The sequence below is a fragment of the Coturnix japonica genome, chromosome 1 (genome assembly GCF_054131305.1).
Source record: "Coturnix japonica strain WE chromosome 1, WE-NBRP24, whole genome shotgun sequence".
Taxonomy (NCBI): Eukaryota; Metazoa; Chordata; class Aves; order Galliformes; family Phasianidae; genus Coturnix; species Coturnix japonica.
In genome coordinates, this window is record NC_140663.1 from 119,611,395 (window position 1) to 119,624,165 (window position 12,771).

The following is a 12,771-nucleotide window of genomic DNA, read 5'->3' on the forward strand; positions in this document are numbered from 1 at the left end:
GAAGAATAATAATTATTCATTGCACTTATTCATTAACCACAGAAGTTTTCAGTCTTGAAGAATGTTCTGAAATACTTGATGGATCCTGTTTGCTCCATTTCTAAAGATTTCTGCCCTAACCTAAGCAAAATTTTAATTATTTCTTAAGCTACAGGGAACAGACATCTGGAACAGAAATGTGCAGTAACTTTTAGAATTGAACAAGGCTTTATGAAATTCAGAAATAATGGGGATTTTTGGGTACTCTTGAGGAATTACACATGCAAACTGTACATTCATTCACTATAATTTAAAGAAGTGTTTGTCTCTCTAGTAGAGTGCCTTCTTTTCTTTCCTTGCCACATACATTTTTTTGCTATTCCTACATTTCAGTGGCAGAAATATTGGTTTAAAAGAAAAGGTAAGTCTTCTTCTAGTGCAGTTCTGGGTCAGTGGTTCTCACATCATCTCTGTCCCTGACAGATGTTTCAGTAAGTCTTGTTTTCTTCCCTCTCAAGAACCTCAGTACTTATGCCAGCTACTGCCATACATGACGGAAAGTTAGTGCAGTTTAGATGCAGCAAGTTTGTTTTCATTTTTCATATTGCTTGTCAGAATGTACTTCTTGTGGACCCGAAACCTAATAATAAAAAGGGAAAGAATTTTTTTTTTTTTTCTTTCTTTTTTCTGTGTCTGGTCAAGAATTCTACAATTTTTTAATAAATATATTTTAAATCCTTTCACTCCTGATCTGATTGCTTCTTTTATGAGTTTGATACCTCCTCATTTTAATTCTTTGGAGTGAGGCTTGACATTTTGCAAGTTATTTATATTTGTATAGCACCTGCTGTAGAGTTCCTTACTCACCTGCTCTCTGAGTACTATCACCACAAAACAGAACTTAGGGAAAATACATCATCTGATGTCATGACTGAGCAGGTCTTTGGTCATCCTAAAAAGCCAGAGTCAAATTGACTAGATAGTGGTCTTTTTCCCTGGCTTACCTCTCTCCTTGGTAGCTTTGAGAGATCTAGTCATTCCCTAGCCAAACTACTTTGTGTAATTTGAGGAGATGATCAAAAGACAAAATTGCAGAGACATGTATAATTAACCTGAGTTAAGAACAATATGTTAAAATAGATTCTAAAGCTCAGGGAAAAAAAAAAACAAAAAAACAACAGCAACAGCAACAACAACAAACAAACACAAAAGAAGTCTTTTAAAAATGAGAAAAACCTAAGAAACCAGAAGGAGCAGCCTGGTCATAAATCAGGATCATTAGTATATATGCACAGTGGAAGCTCAGTGAAAGAAGATCTTTACATGCAATAATCTCAAGGTACATTTTACAGTAGGCAGATGTTAAAGAAAGCACAAAGTCAGCATACAAATAGAGATTCTCTGTCGGTCGTGGCTTTTCAGATGGTTCTGTACACAGTGCATAAACTGCTGGAAGATGGAAGCACAGATGCAGTGCTTGGGGTGTGACTCATCCCAGCTACCTGAGTTAGTCATTCCAGTCTCTCTCTATTTATATAGTTCATAGAGAGTTGGTGCTTCTAAAATGATGGTGTAAAATGAGACAATGAATTCCATCTCCCCTATTTCAACAGTTTAAAACAAATTAAAGCAAACAACTCAGAAACAGATGTTCGTGGCACAGAAACAGAAGCTGGTCCATGAATAACAATACAAATGTTTAGCCACTGTATCCCATTCCATCTTGTTGTTTATGTAAGCTACAAAAAAGTAAAATGGTATGAGGTCACTCTCTTGTCCTCTGAAATACCTCCTAGGAGCAGAAAATACAGGTCATGGTTTAGTGCTGAGTGATGGACTTAGTCTGGTGCCAGATGTAACTACAGAAAGCCACTGTGTGGTGGTGCACAAAGCGTGTGCAACCCCAAATCCCTTGACAGGATAATTCACAACAGTAGTATAATTTCAAGAATGGAACTACATAAAAATGAGGCAGCTTAGCCAAGGTAAAATAAAAATAACAGCTCCAGCTTTAAATCTTGTCAGGGAGATTTCTTGCTTTAAAGGCACATACTGGAATCTATGTTTCACAGATGTTTGGAAAAGAGAAAAAAGAAAACATGTATCATGGTTAAATTGCAGAGTTAAAGAGAATATTAGAAATAAAAGGATAGTTTCTAAAAGTTGAAGTGATACCTGAATGGTCAAAATGGAAAAAGAGACCACATTCTGGTGTATTTAAGGGAAATATAAAGCCAAGGTAAGATAGAACAGAAGTATGCTGAGCAGCAGACTGGGAAAACAGGCTGGTAAAAAAACTACATTTTAGTTAATCTATGTGTAGGTGAAGTTTTCTCCTAATTTAGCCTGAGTCGATCTTTCATAAGGGCTGCGATCTGCTGCCGTATAACAATGGAATTATGACAGTTGCTAAATAGAGTTTGCAGAAAGATAACTGCTGGAACTTCAGCAGACCAGAGAATGATGTTCAGTTCCACCTGAAATCAAAGGAGAATCTTTTTTATGATAGGAATCTTTCTGGTGGTTTTATAAATGTTCTGATGGGAACAGAAAAAGATTCTTAAGTATGCCAATATTTAGAAGAACCACTCTTCTTGAAAATAAGGTTTCATTTTTTTCCCCATTTAATTTTACATGCCTTTTACGATAGCTTCTAAATGTGACATCTGAGTAGTTATAAGATTTATTTTAAAAGTATTTCTTAATAGGGAGCATCCATAAATATATTCACGTGAAGCTTTTTGAGACATAAATTACTTTCTACATTTCTGATAAAATGCAGACTGTCAAAAAGTTTCCCAAATCATTGGGTTAAAAACTTTAGGTCAGCAGCCCTCATAGAAGGTATAATTAATGTCTCAAGTTAGAGATATGTGTATAGTCACAGTGGAGAGTAATATTATTTGTTAAGACACAGAAAAAAAACTATGATGCCATGTCATAACTAGAGTTGGTCTCCTGATTTGTTACTTCTGGAGTTAATTTTTTATGGTTTCCTGTGAAATTTCTTTAAGCAAATAGATGCTTGTGCTTGTTCATGTATGTTCATTCTTAATGAAAAATGTGCAAATGATGATGGTGATGGCTTGCCAAGATAAACAGGGAGATATTTATATTACTTTGCAAAGTACTGGCTCTCCACCTGCCATTAGATGATAGAATCAGAGAATAGTTTGGTTTGGAACAGAACTTAAAGCCCACCCAGTCCCAACCCCTGCTATGGGCAGGGCTGCCTGCCCCCCACCTGCTCAGGCTCCCAGGGTCCCATCAAACCTGGCCTTGAGTGCCTCCAGGGATGCACACCCTTGGCTTCTTTGGGCAGCTGTGCCAGCACCTCACTGCCCTCTGAGTAAAGAATGTCCTCCTAATATCTAAGCTAAATCTCCCCTTTTTCAGTTTAAAGCCATTCCCCCTTGTTCTTTCACTAACTTTTCCTTTTTCTGCAAGCCCACAGGGATGCTTCTTTCTCAACCATGCCAAAACTGGACTCCCAGCAATACTGAGTTTAAACTGCCCTTGATGTTCTGAGACTAGTTGAGCCAAGCCTCCAATATGTTTGTCTCTCATGGTTGGCTGATTTCCTAGTTATATTAGACTAGGAATGTAGTTTGACCACATTTCATGCTGGGTGCTCAAGAGAAAAAGAAAGAAAAGATGAAAAAAGAGCTGAAGGAGAAAGAGACAATTAGAATTCTCAGAGGAGCTTGATTATGTATTTCTTCATGTTAGAAAATTTGTGAATTAAATTTTGACCAGAAACACAAATTCTACATCACAAATGGGGAATTGATTCTGATTTAATTTTCCACATGGTTACAGCTTGCACAGTGTTTCCCCCAGTACAATTTCAGGTATGTTTAAATGGCCCAGTTAATGATGCAGGCTATCTTCTACACAAGCACTTAATGAGCTTCTCAGGCTCTCTGATCTCAAGATTTGTAAGGAAAGGACAGAAGGATTTGTTGTGATACCTTCAGTTATTTTTCCTTAGGAAACCAGGCCAAAACTATGCTACTTGGTAAAGAGGTAAACATCTGTTTTCTTCCTTTCATAGTTCCTTAAGTATTTTAGGATTTTAGGTGAACCACTTTTTTTTTTTTTCTTTTTTCTTTTTCTTTTTTTTTTTTTTCCCCCAATATAAATGGACTCATCTTTGGCTTGATTTTATTTTTAATTGGAATATCTTCTACTCACTTTTACTAGAACTTTACACCTTAACAAGTTTATTGACAGCTATGAATTTGACAGATTTTCGTGACTCTGCTCTGTTGAAGTTAGACATGGGAGGCCCATTTGCAGCAGGTATAGCTGATGAGCAAATGCAAGAATACATTTTAGTACAAGTCAGTCAGACTGAAGAAACTGGATCAAGAAGGAGACGCCAACAGCAGGTGGTGGTCTTTGTGGTGGTCTTTTACTTTTTCTGAGTTGTGTTAAATCTTTTGTGTTTCATCACTGCGTTTGGGTTGGTTGTGCTTTTCCCTGTGGTAAAATTGGTGTTAATATCAGCATTAGAAAAATAATTAGAAGAGCAAAGTTACATTTTCCTCTGTCTTCGTGAGATTCCCTCTAGCTTTCAATATTTATCAAAATTCTGTAAATCATATGTTCCTTTAGAGTTCATGTGTTAAAAACTGGCAAGATTTCAAGAGCTGTCTTAGACGGAAGCAACAAGTGTGAAGTGCCTTTTCACACTCACTGAAAAATATTTTCACATTTTGTTGCAAATTATTTTCTCACACGCACTGTCACCTGTATTGTCTTTAGTTCTCTTCAGGCTTTGATATTGTTTATAACAATGTCCCGCTGCTCCCTTCTTGAGAACCCAGTGCAGGAGGATCTTTTATGATGTGTCATTGTTTATCACTGAACAATGGAGTACAGATTCATCATTTAATAAATAGCACTGGCATATAAACAGCTGCCTCTCAGTCTGTGTGAGGTGGATTTCCTGTCTCTAGCAGTGACAACTTAGCCCGTAATGACAACAGTATTCCCACTTCTACCCCATCTCACAGTCTACATTGCCCACTACCCACTACTTCAGCGTGCTGTACAAAACCATAATGGCAGTTACCCTCTTTATATCCCAAGCCTGTGATGTGGAGGCTATTTTAACCCATGCTGCTGGCTATGATCCCCAAGGATCCTCCACACTGCTGCAGAATACCACCTCCATCTGGCACTCCATTGATGGTCCTGGCATGATAAGATTAAGCTAATCAGAATAACCTCCTCTGCTTGTACACTTCTTAGGCATTTATCTGTGTCAGATGCTCCAAGTTGGCAATGCTGTTTTTTTTTTCTCCAATTTTTAGCACATAGGGTCTGGACAGACCCAGAATTTAGGCTTTAATTAACTAAATTTAAGTTTCTTTACATTTCTTTTTTAAAAAATGAGATGATCTATGTATCTACACTTAAGGACCATATTTGAGTAAACTTGCTACATATCAGGCAATTATTTGATTGGGTAAAGTTTCAGAAAAGTGATTGTTTTATTTTATTTATCTTTTTATTCCTAGAGGATCAGAAAAAGAGGAATTCTCTTTGCTGAACATGTGCTCTTCATGATGTCTAGGGGAAGGATCTTGCTAATGGGCCTCTCATCACCTGTATCTCATGCTTGTTAGTTTAATTCCCAGGAAGACTTTGGAAGTGGACCACATTGTTTCCTCTGGGAGTCAGTCTCCCTGTGGTGTAGACGATGGGTCACTCCAGGGACTACTGCCTGTGGGAGGACCCTGGACACTTCACCAGCTTTGGCTGCTTTCTCTTATATAGTACTGTAATGCTCTCTTAGCAGGTCTTCCTTAAACATATCGAGGCAAGAAAGAGCATGATAACATTATGCAGTAAAAGCACTAGTGTGGTAGTCTATAAATCTTTCCCCTCTTCCCCAGTATGTTTGCATTTAAGAAAAAATAACCTGGGCCACAGGGGTACCACACAGAGCCTGGAGGACTCTGAGACTGAGTGCTATGCAGTTTGTGTGACTGGTCAGAGAGCTATGCAAACAGCAGAGACTCTGTACATATCTCTCTGAAGGTTTGGGATTGTTTCCTGAAATTCATGCCTTTTGCAGTACAGAAATACCCACCATAGCCAGGTGTTGTGTCTCCTAGCTGAGATACTTAGGTGAGGAGCTTAGCTACCCTGGATGTTTTCTGTATCTGGAGAACTTCCTGGAGTGTCTCAGGCTTCATTGAATGAGAGGTTAAGTTTGCCCCAAACTGAGGGCTGCCAGTGTCTCTAATGAAGTGTTATGAATATAGGCTGGTGCATGTGTTCTCCATAATAAGTCCTCTAAACTGTAAAGTACATAGAATGAAGAGATATAAAACCCCAGAATAGAGACTAACCACTTTAACTGACATTAATAATATTACCATATCTGACTCTTTTGCAGGTGGTATACAACTGGTCTCTACCCTTAAGTTCAAGAAGAAATCAGCAAATCATCACAACTAGAACCTTTCAGATACCAAACAGGTTGGCTAAGAGACTGGGATATGAGCCATTGAAGTAGTAGTTTACACAGACTTGATGGTAAAATATAAGATAGCATTTTAGAAATAATCTGTCACTCTCTGTTTCAAAGGGGTGGGAAAGTGTGACCCCTCCTTTACTTTTTAAATGTATTTCCAAAGTTGGGTTATTTTCCAAACAAAGATATCTAAAGGGATGGAGTGAAAATATTTGAAAAGTCTCTCATGTTTGTAAAAAAATAAATGAAAAAAATAGCACATACATAGATTTATTTATAGATACTCATTGTAAAATGAGTGCATTTTCACTCCAGAAGAAAACAAAGCTTCTCTTCTTTTCCCAGGGGCACCATCTTCTTAAACATTCAAGCTTTCCTGCAGGAACCTGGAAGCGTTCCTCTCTCCATGAAGCATCAATACGTGCATGCAAATATAGAGGCACAAGTAACAATTGCATCCATCATTTTAGTAGGCGTCTATGTGCTGATCATACTAGAAGTAAGTCATGTTTTCTGTTTTAATTTTATTTTTGCCCTACACTACAAATGGAACACGAGGAACAGTTTTGTTCTTGGCAATTAACATATTTCTAAAATCTGTATCTGAATCCGTGCTGTATCTTTATTGCTGGTAATGAAATAAATATGAAACTTGTGAGGAAATTGTTCTGAATTATAACCAATTCTGACAAGTTATGCAAACAATGCAGTGGTTCTTGTGTATTCTTCTGTTAGTGTTTCTTAATGTTTTAGTACTTTTTACAGGATTATAATTTGGCTGTGAGAATAAAAATGAGTCTGGGTTGTAAAAAGTGTGTAAAATCCTTGGTTAAAAACCAATTAACTTAAAAACAGGTTAAGAAAAAAGCTTTGATTATTCCTTTTTCTAAGGAACCTCAATCTATAATTTGATGTGCTTTTAAAAGGTTAAACTGAACACACTTTTTAGGAGGAGTGACATTTAGAAATGCTTTTACTGTATCACTTAAACAGGAACTAGAATCTGAATTAACGTGAAGAAGTCAAAGGATGTAGGAACTTTAAACATTTATTGCAACTTCATTCCAAAATCTTGAGCAACCAGACTCAAAGAAAACGCCTTAAATAAGCACTAAGGATAAAAAAATGTGTGAGAAATAGCTCAGGCTCTGACAGATATCTTGAAACTGAAAACACCTACTTTCTGATTATCTCGTAATAAAGTACGCATACAGCTTACCTTTTTTTTTTTTTCTCTCTTTCTTTTTTTCCCTTTTATTAATTCATGTGAGTGTTGACACTCTCCATGAATTCTCAAGTTGAATCACACCAGATTTCCACTTGTATGAAAGAGTAATGAATCACATTTATAAGGCATTTAGTAATGTCTGGCATGCTTACCATATCTCTTCTGTACCTTAAAATTTTCATCCCAGCACCCTCTGAAATGGTAAGACAGGTCGACAACTTCTTATCAGATATTAATGGCACATGTAATGTACCAGATGCTTTAGACATTTAGATTTGGTCATTCATGAATAGTGATTTATTTGTATGTGTTTTATACATGAAGAAATAGATTTAATAGTAAGTATAGAGAGGGGCTAGATATTGACATAAGTATATGAAAGCATGCAATAAAACATCAAAGCATTCTTAATGCTTTTTAATGCAGCTCTTACTTTTGAAAAAAATATGTAATCCTATAGCAATTGCAAAATATTATTTTTTAAATAAATGTAGTATCTGAGGTTATATGTTATCATTCTAGAGAAACACTTTGGAACAATTCATGGGTCAAAGGAAATGAAGGTTTGAAACTGAAGAGCAAAACCAAGAAAAACATTATTTTTCTTGTTTATAAGAGAAAGCTCTAAAACCACTGATTTGTTTATTGTTTCTGTGAAATGATCAAGGAAAAATTTCTGTTGTTTCCAGAAATATTATTTCAGCACATTCAAAGACAGAAATAGATCTTTCCTTACCAGTAAATTTCAAACTTAAGTTGTGGGAATTCACCTACTGCATCATGGTTTTAGCTTTCTCCGGAGTAGATGTAGAAATGACAAATACTACAACTAGAGTAAATTTTAAGCTATAAATATATATGCTAGCAATAACTGAGATAGAAATAGAACTCGACTATTTTTCATTTCCCCCATGGATCTCTTCCAAGAGATGGATGTTAATATTTTTAGTATATGAAACAGTGGATTACCTCATATTCGCTATTTATAACTTTAGTTGAAGTTGTGCTTTCTCAACACATTGCACTCTATTCCATTAGCTGTTATCACTATTAGAGAAATCAATTAATGCTGCTGCAGGAGTGATCTCTCATGGATTTTCATTTTCTGTGTTGTTGCTCCCCTTCTTTTATCAGTCTTCATTGCAGTTTCCTGTGTTTCATTCATTATCATTGCTAATATAAATTCAACTTACACCCAAGTGCATTTTAGAAGCATATTTTTGCATGCTCTTTTATATCAGTGAAGAAATAGCTGGCATTTTAGCTGTTACAATGCACAATAGTTATCTGAAGGTGTGCCTCTTGCTCCTCTTGCACAGCGCTTTTCCCAGTACAGCAAATCACATCTTGTGCCTCCACATTCCTGAACTCCACAGTCCGCATCTTTTTGTTAGTCACCAGGGAATCTACAGCAGAACAGGCTGCAAGAGCTTTTGCCTCCCACACATACAGATGATGGGAAGAACTCTGATGAAGGAATATGTTATGATTGAAAGATGAACTTCATTTACTGTAAACTGTCATTTTCTCCAATGACAATTTTCTCCAATCTCCAATTTTCACCAGTTCAAAGACACAGGAAAATTCTGCTCTGAAGCAGTTGTTTTCATCTTTATTGGCACCAGATCTGTAGGGGCCCTTACATATGTCAAGTACCAGTCCTTGTTCAGTAGAGAGGTCTCGATGTCTTCTGAAGTGTTCTTAGAATCATAAAATGGCTTAGGTTGGAAGGGATCTTAAATACCATCCAGTTAGAACACCTGCCATGGGCAGGGCTGCCCCCCACCATCTCAGGCTGCCCAGGTTCCCATCCAACCTGGCCTTGAGCACTTCCAGAGATGGGGCACCACAGCTTCTCTGGGCAGCTGTGCTAGTGCCTCACTGCCCTCAGTGTGAAATTTTTCTTCCTAATAACTAATCTAGATCTCCCCTCTTTTAGTTTAAAGGCATTAATTTCCCCCTTGTATTATCACAATAAGACTGTTAGAAGTCAGTCCTCTTACTGTTGTAAGCTCCCTTGAAGTACTGGATGGCCACAATGAGGTCTCCCCAGAGCCTTCTCTAGGCCGAACATGCCCAGCTCACTCGACCTTTCTTCAGAGGAGAGGTGCTCCAGGCCTGTGATTATCTTTGGGGCCCTCCTGTGGACCCACTCCAACAGCAGTGCATCCTTTCAGTACTGAGACATGTTAAGCTGTGGAGCCTGGTTTTTATTTTCAGCATTACTTCTTTTAAAACTGTTTGCATGTTATTTAATCATAAAAAACTGAAACACTTTTCTGATTAAGAAGATTCCAATTTTGCCTCTTCAGTTTCACAAGATTTCTTTTCTATGCTTATCAGAAATATGGATGTTTTTGTACTCCAACCTGCTCTAATCCTTGATGTCTGGGTAGATTGCCTTTAACTCTGGATATCTCCTAGTTACACTTTCTTAGTAAGACATGTGTGTTCCCTTTTTTCTTTCTTTTTCTTTTATTTTCCACATAATCATCCTCCCTTTAGAATCTGGACATTCATCCTCTTTAAATTGATTTTTCTTCGAATATTGAACAGTCACATTGTTGCACTTCAGTCTTCACTGCCCTCCCCTTCTCCCAGAGTAGAAAGAAGAAAAATATATATTTCTTGTGGTATTTCTGAAATAATCTAATCCATACCATTTTATAGACTTGCAGAAAACAATGTAGTATTTCATTTTGTTCTTGGAAGCCTACACTGCACCGGAAATTAAAGCAAGGGCACATTAAATTAAAAAAACAAACAAACAAAACAATCTGAAAATAAAAAGGTGGTTCGTGTTTACCGGCTTTGATCTCAGCTATGATCCTTCAGGGTTCCGGAGGAAGAAATGGATTGTACATATGCTTTCACACAGGTCTATGGGGAGAGCTGGCTTAAAGTGCAGATGTCCAGAGTTTTATGTTAATGTTGCTGTACTACATTAGTTCACAATGTATTTCAAGAAAGACTCTTTCTGGTTTGCTCCTCAAAACATGTAGCTCTCTTTGTCTGAGAATTTTTCAGAAAAAAAATTCTAAGCAAAAATTTTAGAAAATTTACTTTTTGCTTTCTTATCTGAAAAAAGTGTTTGAATCAGAAAAGCGTTTGCTCTCTACTGCCTTCTCTGATTAAAATTAATTTTCCTCCACAGCCCTTTTATACTTGTATAAATTTTTTCTTACACAAATTTTTTCTTGCTCAGATTTGATAAGCAGTGATGTAGAGTCTTTTTTTTCTAGTGGTGCATCATAACCAAGGAAAAATCTGATTGTTAAAAATCTCAGTTTTTCCTCTGCAGTATAGTGAGATACCTCTTACTTCTCCCTTTTTGTGTGTAATAGTGTGTACAGGTAGTGGGATAATATCATAGAATCATAGAATTACTCAGGTTGGAAAAGACCTTAGAGATCATCAAGTCCAACCACAGCCTAACCATAGTACCCTAAATCTAACAACCCTCTGCTAAATCAGTCCCTGAGCACCACATCCAAAGGTTTTTTAAACACACCTGGGGATGGTGACTCAACCACCTCCCGGGGGAGCCTATTCCAGTGCTTAACTACCTTTTCTGTAAAGAAGTGTTTCCTAACATCCAACCTAAACTTACCTTGGCACAACTTGAGGCCATTTCCCCTTGTCCTGCCACCAGTGAAAAGGGACCTGCCCTGCTCTCACTGTAAGCACCTTTCAGATACTGGAAGAGAGTGATAAGGTCTCCCCTCAGCCTCCTTTCCCCATACTCAACAGCCTCAGCTCCCTCAGCATCTCTTCATAGGGCATATTCTCCAAGCCCTTCACAAGCCTTGTTGCCCTTCTCTGCATCTGCTCTAGTACCTCCATGTCCTTTCTGTACTGAGGTGCCCAAAACTGAACACAGTACTCCAGGTGAGTCCTCACCAGTGCCGAGTACAGGGGCAGGATGACTTCCCTAGTCCTGCTCACCACACCATTCCTGATACAAGCCATTGGCCTTCTTGGCCACCTATTGAAACTCATGCCATTAACCTTGGCCCATCGATCCAGTCTATCCAGGTCCCTCTGTAGTGCCCTTCTTCCCTCAGGCAGATCAACACTCCCTCCCAATTGGTGTCATCTGCAAACTTACTGAGGGTGCACTCATTCCCCTCATAAAGGTCATCAATGAAGATGTTAAACAGAAGCAGTCACAGCACTGAGCCATGGGGGATTCCTCTCATGACCGTCCGCCAACTGGATTCAACTCAGTTGACCACAATTCTTTGGGTCTGGCCATCTAGCCAGTGCTTCACCCAGCGGAGTGTACCCCTTTCCATATACTAGTTACCTTTTAAAGAAATCTATCTGCCTATTCTTATCTTAAAATATGTGTTAATGTTAGAAAGTTAGTGTTTAGACAAAAAATCTTGAGTTGATAAAGCACTTGTTTATTATTAATAATTGCATATTTGTAGTTATGTTGGAACTGCATTGATTAGGAATATGTAAGGAGGAATACATTTATTATTACAGCATAGAGATCTCTAATTTGAATAAATTATTAATTGTGTATTCTTGTTCAATATTTTCCATTGATAGTGTAGCTCATGTTGTGAGTTGAAATGGAGTGTTAGCTGTTTATGATACTTAAATAAACCAGAAAGTGTGAAGGAAATGAGATATTGTGTGAAGGAATAAGATATTTTAGTGACATTATTAAATAATGAAAAGTTAACATTGGTGTGGTATGTGGAATAGGAGTGATACTTTCAGGTATTTGAAATTCTGTGAGAGCCTCCACTGACATTATTTTATCACAAGAACTATCACTCATATTCCCTTATGTAGCTAACCCCAAGGAAGATCTTGCTGGGATCTTCCAAACAGCATTTTAGTGACCTGACATCTTGAATAACGTTTACAGGTCTGTATTACCTTTTAAAATGCAAATACGTGAAAGTGCAAAATCTGGCCTTAAAAGGTCTAGCTTCTAATTTTTTGAAGCATGGACTTATAATCACAATTTTATTAATTTATGGAAATGAAGAATATCAGTTTCTTTCCATATTACTCTTCTATTACTAACTAGTTTAAATTGTGAATAAACATCCCTTAAGCT

At 37.4% G+C, this 12,771-nt stretch overlaps 1 protein-coding gene across 1 annotated transcript in view; it reads left to right on the top strand.

Moving 5' to 3' along the window:
* OCA2 (OCA2 melanosomal transmembrane protein) overlaps positions 1–12,771 on the top strand; it is a 166,653-nt gene that overhangs the window by 51,893 nt on the left and 101,989 nt on the right. Inside the window, exons 7-9 of the mRNA XM_015851083.3 lie at positions 4,213–4,370; positions 6,389–6,471; positions 6,812–6,965. Coding sequence (XP_015706569.2) covers positions 4,213–4,370; positions 6,389–6,471; positions 6,812–6,965 — 395 coding nt within the window. The remainder of the gene's footprint in view (positions 1–4,212; positions 4,371–6,388; positions 6,472–6,811; positions 6,966–12,771) is intronic.